Source organism: Sebastes fasciatus, chromosome 21 (genome assembly GCF_043250625.1).
Source record: "Sebastes fasciatus isolate fSebFas1 chromosome 21, fSebFas1.pri, whole genome shotgun sequence".
Classification (NCBI taxonomy): Eukaryota; Metazoa; Chordata; class Actinopteri; order Perciformes; family Sebastidae; genus Sebastes; species Sebastes fasciatus.
Window position 1 is genome coordinate 3076735 of NC_133815.1, and position 14938 is coordinate 3091672.

The 14938-nt window shown below is 44.5% G+C and overlaps 1 protein-coding gene across 2 annotated transcripts in view; it reads left to right on the forward strand.

Annotated features, from left to right (window-relative positions):
- drosha (drosha ribonuclease III) overlaps window positions 1-14938 on the forward strand; it is a 112122-nt gene that overhangs the window by 91994 nt on the left and 5190 nt on the right. For both annotated transcript variants that reach the window (XM_074622200.1, XM_074622201.1), the window contains exons 27-31: window positions 753-894; window positions 3197-3279; window positions 4712-4815; window positions 9464-9556; window positions 10524-10570. In XM_074622200.1, coding sequence (XP_074478301.1) covers window positions 753-894; window positions 3197-3279; window positions 4712-4815; window positions 9464-9556; window positions 10524-10570 — 469 coding nt within the window. The remainder of the gene's footprint in view (window positions 1-752; window positions 895-3196; window positions 3280-4711; window positions 4816-9463; window positions 9557-10523; window positions 10571-14938) is intronic.

Consider the following 14938-nt stretch of genomic DNA (forward strand, 5'->3'; position numbering starts at 1 on the left):
CTGTAACACCAGGTACAAAGCAAATGATCACACTTTGAACATGCAAGTCCATTTTCTGACAAGCGTCAGACGGCATTACGACTCCCCTTTTTTCATTCGAGCGTCTGCACTTCTCTTCAGAAGACCCGACTACTCGAGGCTAGAGGGATTGAACTGGGGCTAAACCTGAATAAGAACCTTTGCAGTTAGATATTTATTCGTGGATGTTCCTTATAGACGGGGAGGCCGTGACGTCATTTGTTTAAAAGCTTCCAGCGAGCTTTCGTTGAGAGACTGAAAGCTCCAGCTATATGCCCAAGAGTCAAGATGGGGTACATCTGAAATGGATTTCAAATCAGGGAGAAAAGTGCTCATTCAACTAGTGTGTGTGTGTGTGTGTGTGTGTGTGTGTGTGTGTGTGTGGCTCCAATTGCGTGTCTTCTGTTAAAGAGGGCACATCACAGCAAGACAGATTCATTCTATTTGCTCTTTTCCGCGTCTTGCAGCTATATTTAACATGTTTGTGTTTTTCCTTTTAGAGACGTAAATGTACCTTTCCCGGTCTAACATGTTGTCTTCCGCTAAGCTCTGAGTCACAATGTAATATTTAACAGAGCAACGTGCAATCTCCTTGAAACATTTACTCTGCATTACCATCTCTGTCTTTGATGAATTATTCCATGCAGGGTTTTATTTTGATGTTTTTGTGTGTAGTGTTTTGAGTACATTTCTGACATGTGGACATGGCGTTTCTTTTCTTTGTTTGTCCACAGCTACTCCGCAGTTCGCTGGTAAACAACCGCACGCAGGCCAAAGTGGCGGAGGAGCTGGGCATGCAGGATTTCGCCATCACCAACGACAAAACCAAACGGCCGGTCGCGCTGCGGACCAAGACGCTGGCTGACTTGTTGGAGTGTATGTTCGCATCTCTTTGATTCGTTTGCAGAAAGAAAATCTTTATAGACCTTTATAAACCCCTACTCAACCTTTCTCTTGCATGTCTCTCCAGAATGTGCAGTTAAAGACGGCAGCATGAAGTACCATTATTGATTTCTTTGTTCCCTTTGTGTTAGATGTCAAACACAGTCACTTCTCTGCTGAAGACACGAGAAAGATGCTCCCTATGTGTGCTTAGTATGACTGGAGCAGTTAGCGGTGATTTTTGTCTTTCATTGTTTTTGATTCCGGCAGCTACAGCTGCCACAATGAATAAGATGCTCGTGGTATTCCTCTTCAAGAGATTTTTGGAACAGAATAAGACATAAAATAAAATCTGCCTAGTAAAATAAGTGGTTGGTGGAAGACATTGAGAGCTGGAGGGAAAATGATCTGCATTGTCCAGTGGTCGTTTTAACCGCCCTCGCTTAGGTAGACTTAACATCTCGCTTTCAAGATATTATACAAATTGGAGTGGGCAGTTGGCCTGGAAGGTACAGAGAGCCTCATAACTGAAGCATCACAAAATACAAACTGAAAACAGCCAATGTGGGTTTATCAACAGAACAGTGGTAGCTGTGTAACAGCCTCACTCCTCTTTAGTTTCTATCCACCTGATTCTCAGCAGCGTTAGTGTAGAAATGACTATGGGGGCGTAACTAGCAGTAAGCTAGTTAGTCCCATACGCAAACCATAGTGGCGAACAGCCAACGGCGCTTCTTTCCAAAAGTAATTTGCCTTCAATTTAGCGAATCTTGCTTTATTTTTAAAACTGATATTTAAAGGCAGGGTTGACGATGTTATCCAGTCTACACTATTTGTTATAAATGGTCTTTACACCCCGACAGCGATCCGTTACTGATGAGCTCTGAAAAAGGACCGGAGAAGAGCCGTCATCTGTAGCTGCTGTAATCCTGTAAAAACGTCTACCAATCACTGCCTCGCGGTCCGCTTGGAAAGAACCAATCAGATGCCTCCCTGATCGTACTCTACCCTTGGCGTGCACCGGCCTGAACTCAAAGCGCGTCGCCGCCGCACGTTTACTGGAGAATGGAAGAGTAAACTCAGCCCTGCAGTAGCACTGCCGCGGTTACCTGTCATGAGGTAGCGTTGTTGAGTTGATGTCCTCTCTCCGCTCTGTGTCTGTGAAGTAGTTACGATGTTGCGGTGCTCGTGCATGTGTGTGACGGAGCTCCTGAGGCGATGCTACTTTCAAATCCTGCTGGCTTTCCAACATCGTCGTCCCTATCTTTAACTAAAGTTAACTTTGCATTTTCTAAAATGTCCTGGCGGAGCTCTGGTACTTGTTGCGCTGTTCACGGCTGTACTAACAACCAGACAAAGCTAAATGTGTGCTCTTCAACAACAGTGTGTTGAACATGCAAAAGAGACTGTGTCATAACCAGTTAAAGGTTCTTTGTATTAATGTTAAACTTGTACTGCGTGTTCCTTGATTTCAAAACCACAATGAAGAGAAATAAAGTGTAGCAAAGGGTTTAAGCTGTATGTGCTATGTCCAAACTGATATTAGGATGGAGGCGAGAGTGGCACATTGGCAGAAAAAGTGTGAAAAACAAAGAGAGCAAAAAGCATTCCAGGTCAGCGTTCAGTAGGCAGACCTTAATACACGAGCTTCATATCATTTGCCTTTCAAATTATCTCTCAAAGTTTGAGGCCAGAGCGGAGTTGATGACACCGGACGGGGGACGAGGGTCAGCGCTGGAAAATGAGTGCAGCTCTCGCCGCATATGAACAGTCGTGCCCTGCAGCTACAGTAGACCCTCGCTGGCCTCCTGAAATATTACCTATTATTCCTCTCTCATGTCCCACAGTCTTAGTCGAGATGAGTGAACGCAGCGGCGGCCAATAGAAGAGGGAAAACAAAGAGACGGCCACGAGATGAAGACGACACCCAGCACCTACTGCTTACATTTCAAATCTTTTTCCAGTTCAGTTAGACTGCCGGTTACTCTCAATTCAGCTTGACATACAGCTTTATCTTATATATATATATCATATAGATGTTTCTGTGAACTCTGTGTGGCCCTCGCTTTACCACTTTACTGTTTGATGGAAAAAGGCAGGGAACTAGAGAGCCATCTTTTCCAATTGTTTACATTAACATCAGAACCCCTCCCTATGGAGGCCCACAGCCGAGGTTTGTCCTCTGGTCTCTGTTCATGTTGACTTTAGGAGCAGGAAGAGAGCCAACTGTTAAGTTAACTATCTTTTTTTGAGCTTTATTTGTTTATAATTGCTGTCTTTCTTTCCCCGTCTGCAGCTTTCATCGCAGCCCTCTACATTGATAAAGATCTGGAGTATGTGCACACCTTCATGAACGTCTGCTTTTTCCCCCGCCTGAAGGTGAGCCCCTATTGATAGTCATTCGCCGCTCGCCTCCTGATCAATGAGCCGCTCAGCCGGGCACCTCAGAGAAAAGGGAAAGAAACCGGGGAGATGATTAGGAGGGGAGCTAATGGCCGGGCCCTAATGGCGCTAGCATCGACGCGAGAGCTGAAGTGGTGCTCGGCTGTTGAATGACTCTCGCGACGGCAGGCTTTGATCGCTATTTCAGCGACCTTTAATGGGAATCGCAAGTGTCGTCAGTCTTTTTCTATTGGTCCGAGAAGTGCTTCGGGCTGTTGATGGCGTCCACTTCTGGAGTGATCCAGGAGTTGGATAAATGGAGTAAACTTCAGTGATGAATACTCCCACGGCCAGATGTGAGTGAGGAAGGACATCTTATTCTCAAGCACCGTCGGATTGTCCAAATATAGACAGAAGAATGCTATTTCCCATTAATAGAGCCGTGGTAAAAGACACCAACTATCTCATACCTAAACGGGCATGCGCACAATGTACCCACACAGCGTGGACCTCTCCTTGTGAAGCTGCTGCAGTGGTCTGATATGCCATGCTAATTGCTGTCTTGGTGTACCTCTCCAGGGAGAATCCCCAGCTCTGGAGGAGCTGAGCTTTGCGTCATGGTCGCTGCAAGAGAGCACCTCATTTCCACTTCCAAGAGAAAAGTTGTGAAACAGCCAGCACGTCTCCTTACATAGCCTTCTGGAAACCACAATGTTGCACACTGTGCTGCTTCATCCAATTTGGATGGGAATAGAGGAGGCAAAAAGCGGGGACATAAATGCTCCTTTCCTTATGAAATAAAGAGCGTAGCGTATAGCTAGCTCTTTTGAAGACAGTCTAATTTCTCTGCTTTAGGCTGAAGGGGTAAAGATGCCCCCCAGAGAGAGGAAAAGTGGGAAGGAGAAAAATGGAAGTACAGCGCGAAAGCAAGAACAGCAGAGATGGAGGGGCGCAGTAAAGCGAGAGAGTAGGAGAGCGCGAGCAACAGAAGCAGAAGCACTCTTTGTAGAAAATTAATAGGAGCAGACAGTTCTGGATTCAAAGTCTGCCTTTTTATGACAAGGCTGCCTCCCTGTTAATGGAAGGGCTTTTAGAAGTCCCCCTTGGATAAGAGAAATGTATCAGGGCTGCACACCTGGGAGACTCCCAGGCGCTCTTTATATCTGGCCGGGGATTGGCTTTTGTCTTAAGTAGCCTGTGATTTGTACTCACCGTGAAGACACAGATGGAGAGCCAGTCAGGGAGAGAGCAAATAAGTGAGAGCGAAAGGAGGGGGGAAGGAAAAATGGTGGAGAGAGGGTCATGGCAAGAATGAAATAAAAGCATGAGCTGCAGATGATTTTTGTTTCCTACGTTTCTGATTCTTTGAAAAGAAGTTTGTGAAATAAGTAGTTTGATTCCACGTGTGTGTTTGGTTTGTGTGTTGTAGGAGTTCATTCTGAACCAGGACTGGAACGACCCAAAGTCTCAGCTGCAGCAGTGCTGTTTGACCCTGAGAACGGAGGGCAAGGAGCCTGATATCCCGCTGTACAAGTAAGACCCCAGGAAACACAGAAACACACCAGTCATTTGAAGAAAGCACTGATTTAGAATTTTAGGAAGTAAAACAATAATTTCATTTGCTAAGAGTGACATTTTATTTACCCTGAGTTTAGGTTAGTAGCCTATATTTCTTATGTCGTTCTATATAAAAAATAATCATTTTCTAAGAAAACATTTTCTTGTTTCTTGTAAAAGTAGGACATATGGATAATTGAGGGGTTTACAACCTTTTTTATCAGATGTAAATGAAATTGTTTGTCGCCATTCATTTCAACTATTTATCCTTTAATTTTAGGGAACTATTTCACCTATTTATCCTTTACTTTTAGGGAACTATTTCACCTATTTATCCTTTACTTTTAGGGAACTATTTCACCTATTTATCCTTTACTATTAGTTAAATATATTAACATATAATCAAATACTTTTTGGTAAATATTTCAACTATCTATTCATTATGTTAAGCTACTGTATCTACTGTAACCATTTATCAATTACTGTAAGCCCTCTATTTGAACCATTTCATTCCTTTTTAGCTATCTATTATATCTATTATAACCACTTTTAGCTAACTAACTCAGACTCAATATGTGGACATATTCTTTTTTATACAAATTGTAATTGAAATGTGTTAATTAGACAAGCTACTCCACAATCATTGGTCTAATACACCCATAAAGGAATCGTTACCTCTCTAGGCAGTTCTTGCATACACTCATGCACGTGTCCGCTGAACATACAAGAGAAGAAAAGGTCCCGTCCCTCTTTTCAGCATGAACCCATCTACCGTTGAGATGTGTTCAGTCAGGCATCAATACACATTGAGAGAAATGAAATGGCGCAAACATAATTTACAGGACTTTTCTCTCTTCGCCATCGGTTCCTGGACATTGTGAATAGCTGTGTAAAGGTCTCTGTTGTTGTGATATATAAACACACCCAAAGAGACCTCTTATTTGACAAAAGATCAAGGAGCAAGTGTCATTTGACAGAATGCTTTTTGAGAGCTGCCATCAAGCAGTGTGTTCGTCGCCATGGGAACTGACAAACAGTGTTTTTCTGTGAGAGAGAAGAAGAAAAAAAACGGGGTCAGGTGAACGCACAAGGGCGGCTGGATAAGGAGCAGTTCGTTGTACGCCGAGTCCTCAACCCGGCGTTTAATCAGTTCCCTCTTCCTCCCTTTTCTCTCTTCCTTGTATTTCTTTGAATGTCTTTTCAGAGCTCCTCTTTTTATTATTCCGTCTATCTGCCTGGTGGATGGTGATTTTTTGACACAGCACAACCCTGACACTACAATCAACACTTCCCTCCAACTCTGTTGTCCACGAGAACGTGAACGAGAAACAGATAGAGCCCCTCGGTGACTTGAATTTAAACACACATACGTACTAGGGGTGTAAGAAAATATCTCAATATTATGTTTTATGATGACTGTATTGATTCTCAAAAACACTATTGATTTTTAATTAATAGTTTACATACAAAGATTAACTCAGTCAATACTTTATTTGCTTTGCAAAGAGAGATGCATCCTCTCAGTGTATGAGCCCTCCTAAGCTTTGACTGTGATAAATGCAAATGCAGATCCCTCTGTTCTGACTGCATACAAAAGTGAATTATTTTTTTCTCCGATTTTATGTACATGGTTGTGTGACTAGGACAGTTTTCCTAAATTAGATAAAGAAAATTGTCGCCTTACTTACAGTATGGCAATATATTGAATCACAACCCCTGTATCGTGATATGCCATATTCTTGCCAATACACAGCCATAATACGTACACAATAATAGTCCATCCCGATATCACGCCAAAGCATGCAATAGACCCGCCTGTCCAGCAGAGGATGGCGTGTCAGTGTCACGCATTCCCTCGCAGAGACGTGACTATTTACACGCCTGTATTAACGTGCATTATTACACGGCTGTGTGGAATACTCAATTCTGATTGATCAATCACTGCGTTCTCTGGTCTGCAATTTCTCTATAACAGACCGTTGCTATGTATAACAGACTGTTGCTATGGGCACAGCTCTGATGTTGGACTCTGGCGGACCGGTTTTGTGTCAAAATATTGATTTCTTAAGTAAGTAGCCGTGTAATAAGCAGGATTATGTGCAGCTAGCGAGTCATTGTTGTGAAAGAAACCCCTTCAGTTCGAAGAGGGGTGCAGCATCGTAGCATCGCAGCATCGCCCTGTCATCCCTTACGTATACCAGCAGGGGGCAACAAAGCCACTGACTGAGGATTTGGCTAAAAAAACAAAACTTTGTGACGTTAGGGGGAAACGTCATGGTCACTGATTTAGGATCAGGCAAGAAAAACACTTAGTTAGGTTAAGTGAAAACGTCATAGTTGGGCGTTAAAATAAGTAAGTAAACTAAGAAACAATGCAATGTCACCAGGCGAAACACGTGACAAAAATCCCTGACAAACGTCACTAACATAACTTGCAAAACAAAAACACTGGTCTAGACCAAAGTTCTCCCGCTTGAAAGTCCTGCGTTTGTTTGACTTGCCCGCCCACCTAAAGTGGTCTTTCTCACTTTATATACTACGTAACTAGCTCTGAAATTAAACTTCTGTCACTACACAATAGGTGACAGCCGTCACTTCAGAACACTGCACTTTCATGTAGGCGTATAATATTCACGTCTCAGCGACACAAAACGTGACACTGACACGCATTCTTCCGGTGGACGGGCGGGTCTATCACACGCTTTGTCTTGAGATTGCCAAAAAGCTAGCCACCGCTGAATTTGAGTTTGTTTTTTTTACCATTATTTTTTCAGGGGTAGTTTCACTGAGAGGAAGCCTCCGTCTTTTGCAGGATCACATTCGCACAGTTCCACACTTTCACACCTGGAAGCTGCCCAGTATAACCACAGTCTGATCTGCTGGAGCGGTCGGGGGTTAAGGGCCTGGCCCAAAGACACTTCAGTAGTGGCTTTTGCTACCGCCTTGAGTGCAATTACTACACACTTTGTCCTGTTCAACGAATACATAGGAGCGGCCGATGATCTTTGGCTTATCGACCAACGGGTCGATAAGCCAGAATCATAGATCTTCACACGGCAGATGTTGACGTCAAGACTGTAAATGGACTGCATATTGTATAGTGCCTTTGTGGACAAAGCACTTTACAGTGTGCCTCTCATTCATACATGCAAGACGCCGGGGCTGCCCATCAAGAGCAAACTCGGGGTTCAGTGTCTCGCTCAAGGACACGCCGACGTGCGGACGGGAGGAGCTGGAGATTGAACCGCCAACCTCGTGATTAAAAGGCGACCCGCTCGCTCCTGAGCTTCCGGCTGCCCTCTGTCAGACCGTCTTAAGGGTCTGTCTGGGTTCTGTTTACAAGTGTGAAGAGCAGAGAAACAGAGGGTGAGACAAGAGTGTGACAGAAAGCGACTAAATGACCGAGGGAGGGCAGGAAAGGACACAGAAAGCGGGGAAGGGAAGGAGTCAATGCACCGAGCCCCCCTGCTAAAGGTTCCCTTGTGAATGTGTCTGGCTGATGACAGATTCGCACCTCAACCCCAGCACCATCACTTTACTGTACATCTCGTCTGGGCAGGGACACACCGGGGAGCAGACACACACACGCACTTTGGCATTGTGCGGAGAAGGGCCCGCGAGTCGCTGCTTTTAGTGCGAGCTGCAGCTCATACAGAACCCTCTACGGTGCCGTTTTCTTCTCCCTCGCACACTTCCATCTGTGCGCAGCCTTGAAGTTGACAACTTCCCAACAGCTCACACAGATTTTTTTTATTCCGTCTCGTTTTGTGTTATTTTAGCAGCATGATAATTCCAAGCGACACTCTCTCCCTGTTGAGAGTTTGGCTAAAACGTCGCTCACAAGAGTCTTTTTTGCTCGACGCGTGCCATGAGCGCTTCATTCGTTTGTGAGTGAGGAAAAGAGGGGGGGGGGCTGAATTATTGATAAAGTGTCATAAGTGACCACATTGCATTAAAAATGGATTGCTCTCCTGAAATAAGTAAATTGTCTGTGAATAATTTAGGTGTTTCACAGCTTGGGTCTGAGGATGTTTATGCTAATGTTAACATTTCAAACATCTCCCAAGTTTAGTCTGCTGTCTTGTTCTCATGTCCCCGCAGGAATGAGACACAATTGACAGTTTTCTCTCTCTTAAATGAGGTACATCTATAAATTAGTTAAAGTGATATTCTGTTGTCATCCATCTCCTAGATTTGTTTGGCTTTTTCATTGTTTACCCTTCCAGCTCACCAAAGACTTGTCTCTCATTCTTTTGTTTCAATTCCTCTCCCAACATGTCATTCTTTAACCAAACACAGATCTCGGTATCTGAAGCTGATGGGTGTTGGGGAGTTATGGGAGGCTTTAAAAGTTGTTTATACGTCCCTCAGATGGCTTCTGCGCGCTCTCAAAGCACGCCGCCGAATCAAAGCTCTATTCCGTTCCTCTCAACCCGCCGCTTCAGATGAATTATATTTGTTCCAATTGAAAACTTTTTTTTTTCCTCACCTCCCCGTTTCTTGTTATTTCTCTGAAGGACAACGTCCCCGTGTGTCCTTGTGCCTTTTCTCCTGGGTATTATTATTATTTCTCAACTCTACTCCTCCCTGTCATCCCATATTTTCTCTGTGTTTGAATCCTCAGGACTCTGCAGACAGTCGGGCCCTCGCACGCTCGCACCTACACCGTCGCCGTGTATTTCAAAGGGGAGCGAATCGGCTGTGGCAAAGGCCCAAGGTGAGTAAGACAAGTACAATATAATAAGACACAACAGGACAAGGGGAGCTTCCACTTCTCAATGCACCGCTAATGGGCTCCAGAATAATGGCTGTGCTTTTATTGATGATGTTTATTATAGCAATTAAGCTCTCGTTGGCCTATTCTATCGGGAGAGACATTATGCAGAATGAAAATGAATCGATTCATTATTGATTTGACGTAAATTGTGTTATGGAAATATCACTTTGTGCAAGATGAAGAATCTGTGATGAGGCGACGCCGTATCTGGGGCTGCATTTAGGTCCACGTGGGATATTGTGTTCACAGCGGGACGGCGTTTTGTTTGTGTTTGCACGTCCTTTGTGTGTGCTCACACTTTCATGCTTTTGTAAAGTAAAGAAAGTGAATCTCTGCGCGACGGGCCTTTTCAGGGTTGGAGGGGTTGACAATAAAGCTGCTGCTGAGCCTGCGAGAAATGAAACCTAAATCCATCAAACATCTTTCACCACCCCTCCCCCACATCCCCCCCCTCCACATGTGGAAATCCCCCTCCACGGCCCCCTACTTGAAAGCGCTCTCTCTTGCTCTAAGCTGGCGATAAGTTTGTCCCTTCCATAGGATCTCTGACAGCTTACTGTTTTTGTATTTACATGACTTAAGCTCCCAGCCACCTCCGCTGCCGGGCTATGATCACGCAGCACATAATATATACGGAGGGACGGCGAATCGCAGGCGTAAACAGTGCCCGGCGCCGAGCCGCCAATAGGCTTACCTTTTTGAAATGTGTGCACTGTGTTACCTGGGATTGTTAGGCAAAAAGGGCTCTTTCAAAACAAACAGAAAGCACTTTTGATAATCCTCTCAATATTGGGCCTGGATTTTTTTTTGACAAAATTTTAAAAAAAGGACGTTTTGAATATGCTAAAGACCTTTTCTCTCTCTGTCTCCCTCTCTCTGTCTCCTTTCTAAAATATTTCTAATCTAGCATCCAACAGGCGGAAATGGGAGCTGCGATGGATGCGCTTGAAAAATGTGAGTTGTTTGGCATCATGAACCCCTCCCCCCACACACACACACACACACACACACACACACACACTTTAAGCCTTTCACACGCTTTCTGCCTCAGTGTTGAGTATTAGCCTTGGCTGTACAGTATGCAAGATGGCTGGCAGAGAGCTGTGGCCTGACCAGCCGGTTGGCTGCGACATATAGGACATTAGGCTGTTTGAAGTGCTAGCCCAGAGCATAGGCATGGGACCTAGCCAGAGATGGAGAACCAATAAAACAAGGACGGTGGGGGGACGCTAAGCACACTCGACCGTGTCGATCATCCCGAGGGACGGCGGGGAAGTTTGTGTCGAGGGGCCGCGCAAAGTTTTTTTTTGTTGTGTTTTGGAGCCCCTTTGACGAGAGACCACGAGAGCCAGGCTCCACTCTCTGAGCGACTCTCTTGTGCTCGGCGCTCCTCTTCAGATTTGAAGGAGTGCGGCTGATGCGGCTCCCCATGTGCTGCTTCACTCCTTGGCTGTTTTTCATCTTGTCATCAACCACCACTTAAGGAAAATAGATTTTTTTTTTAGGCATTTACAATGTCTCATTCGCTGCCAAGTAAAAATACAATTACAGGGCTCTCAGAAACGCATCCACGAGCCATTCTCCATCATCTCCCGTGCGCCTCTTACAGTCAATGCATATGTATGTGGATGCATAATATCATGCATTACACTGTAAAGAGTTGTGTTGAAGTGTACTTTTTGGACTGGGCTCGCTCGCTCGCTCGCTATCCCCGCGACCACTGCATTAATCTAATGTACAATTTGTTCTTTACTCAACTAATTAGCTGGAGGTGAGCACAAATGGCTTTGTTGGAACAGGCCTGTAGAACTCGCAGAGGGCAGGGAGGTCAAACCTTGATTTCATTTGGCTCGTAAATGAGGCCTCCAGCCACTCGTGATTGATACTGTTTGTGCGCCGAAGCCTTTTCTTTTTATGAAACATTACGGTGGTATTATTTAAAGCCGTTCTCTCTCTCTCTCTCTGTCTGCTCCCGGCTCCCCCCTCTCCCTCACCTCCCTCCCTCCCTCCTTATCAGGGGGCGTAGTTCAGTGCACACACTCTCTCTCCCGTGTCGTCCTCCCTCCCTTAATTCCTCCCATTTCCTCTCCCCAGTGTACACCTCTGTCACCGTGATTGATAGATGCTCATTGCTAGTAAATGAACATTTCCCCCCTCATAAATTGCTGTTTCATGTGGCTAGATTAGCAATGCCTTTTAAAAGGTCAGTTAATTTAAAATCATCTCTTCAAGTCTTCCTTCCTTTCGGCGGCAAAATGCTTCCAGTTTGGAGGGCTTTGTTTGACTTTGTATTGTCACTTAATTTAAACCCCGCCAATTTACAACTCACCCTTCAGCTCAATGTACTCTTTTCTTTTTACCCGGCGCTCCTGAGTACCTGAGGTGAGCCTGCCAATTATAGGATTTTAATTAATTATTAGAGGGGAAAAGTAAACGCAGTTAGTTGGGCTGGGACGATACACCTCTCTCCCAATTCAATACTGTCACCATACTCTGGTGCTGATTCAATATATATTGGGATTATTGTGAAGTATTGTGATTTAATATTACGATTTATTGCGAAAGTTGAACCATACACTTTTTTTTCTTCTTTTTTTTTAATTGGATTTTTAATTAACATTGCAGGTTATATAAATTACAAATAAGTACTCTTCTATTTATCATCCGTTTTTCCCTCCCACCCCCAACAATAAAGGAAATAACCAATATAACACTAATAGTTACAAGACTTAAGGCAGCAATGACAACAAAATTAGAAATACACTAAACACATGAAATAATAAAACACATACAATATTCACATATACATTAAAAAAAACATAAATAAAAATAAATAAAGTCTAAAAAAAACAAATAAATAAATACAAAATAATAGAGATTAAAAAGAAAATACAACGCCAATCCAACAAATCAAATAAAGAGGCTCAGTCGTCACAACCAGGCAAGGAGCTCGGAGATTCAATATGGTTTCCAAGTCTTTTCAAAAGAATTGAGGGAACCCTTAAGGGGAAATTTAAGTTTCTTCAAACAGTAACACATCTTTCACCCACCGAGTCGGAGGTAAAATCATACACTTCTAGGGTTTTTACTTTGGAAAATATCTAAATTCATCCAGTAAAAATGTTTGATTTTCAGCATGTATGAAGTCAGAGATGTCCTGAAGTCAAATATATCAGGATCATTGTCAGGAATTATTTATAAAAAAATGTCCAGCAAACCAAAAATCAAAGATTTCCCTCACAAATTAGTGGTATTTTCTTTTTAATTTATAAGGGACATGTAATGTTTTATACTTCTTGTGAATTTATTCCAATCAATCTTATTTCCATATATGTATTTTGTACATACAGTTCCCTATGTTAACACCTTATTTTGGAAACCGGACGTAGTCACACGTGTGTACTTCCTCTAACTTCCTCTAACGGATATGACGTCACGTTACTCGGACTACAACAATGAAACTTCCTTCTATCTCCACTTAGACTCAAATGAAGCAAATATATCAATTGTGGCATTAAAAATGTATTTCAAAATTGTATGAAGCTGAAAAGTCTCCCTCGTTTCCAGTTAGCGCTCGATACTTCTTTTTCAAATATTCGCTATTCAAGCCTGAATGATTCACTTCTTTGCCATCGATACTGCCGTAGTAATAATACTCTATTACTCCATTGTTGAACGCCTTCCTGTTGAGATAATATGCAAGGTCAGTCAGCGGGGTTCTAACACGCCTTTTGAAGGATCTGTGAGTCTCCTGACCATGAACTCGCATAATGAGACTGGAGCTCATCTGCTGCACAAACCGCCCGACGCTTCTACTCCCTTTTGGAGCCGCATTGTCTCTCATGTGATTGTCAGGGAGCCTCGCTTCATTTGATCGCATAGCAAGACTAATCAAGGACATTAGCCCCGGTGTCATGTAATTCGTCATTGATTGTCTTGTTGGCTCTCGCTGCAGCATCGGCTACACCATTACTCCTCGTGTACAACAGCCCTCTACCTTGTGTTACTCATCGGATCGAAAAAAAAAGAAGCATCTCCCCGCGCCGTGTTCATTTCCATGTTTTATTTAAGGCCTCCTCGAGTATCAGGAGCACTTTGAGCAGGATTGAACTTTTTGTTTCTGCTGCAGAGCTTTTTCCTGGCAGACAGAGATCCGCGGCTCTCCGGCGGTGTCGGAGAGGTGAGAGACATGGCTGCGTTCAGGCAGACAGCTCAGAGCTCATTAAAGAGAGCGCGGGCCCCAATATTTGGTGTGTGTGCTGTCTGTAGCCGATCCGCTGGTGGCTCAGCTGATTCACATTTCATTATTTGATGGCCCACGTTTTGACAGTCTCCTGCCTGTATCTGTCAAGGCAGAATTAAATGTTAACCAAGGCCCAGACTGGGAGAGAGATGAGTGCAAACAAATCGAGCCGAGAGCAGCCAGGTAGGGGAACGCAGTCGACGGGCTGTGCAGAGTTTCTCCAGACCCCGAGGCTCCGTGCACCACGCACCTTTAGGTCTAAGGCGGCATCAAATATACATGGAAACGGCTTAACCATTTATCATGCATCCTTACAGAGTCTCTGTTTGGAGTCTCCACTCCTCTCCAAAACCCATCCTCTTCCCATTTTCTTCAGCTTCCTTGCAGCTGCTTGTTTCTCAAACAATGCAATATGTGTTGAATAAGAGAAGGAGCCTGGATCTGGATAGTAGCTGGAAGGGGGACTACATTTTCTTCCTCAGCTTTCTCTAAACCCCTTAATCTCCGGATAAAGGCGTCGGATGGATATAGGCAAAGTAAAGTACAGTACGCAGGATCGCTATTCAATACTTGAGCCTTTTGTTTGGCCTTTGGCACGGCGGGGAAATCCCTTCATCAGCACCGCCGTACAGGTGCACTATTGGCCCGTTGACTGATGCGGTGATCGCGAGCTCTAGGTGATAGACTCAGTCTGTTGTGGAGTCGCCTCACAGCCTGAGCCTAGGCTGAATGGTGAATGGACACTGTATGTTCTTGTGCCCTTAAAAGGGGAGCTGATCCCTCATCACAGATTCCACATCCAGCTGCTCGTGTGAGCAGCGCATTTCAGCGCTGCTGCCGTCGGCGGTGCACAACAGGCCGCGTTGTTGCCGAGGCCCCTCGGACGGCTCCAGGAGCAGCTACACCCCGGCTCTCAAGACCCGCAACCTCCGTCCTTGAGAGGAATTACCGCTTTGTCGATAAACAAAAGACGTGAGCCGAGCTGAGCGCGTTAACGCCTTAACCGGAGGTGATCAGTATGCAGAGTGCGGCGTTTCCTCACAGGTGCTTTTCTCTCTCCACAACGCCGGACGGCTGAG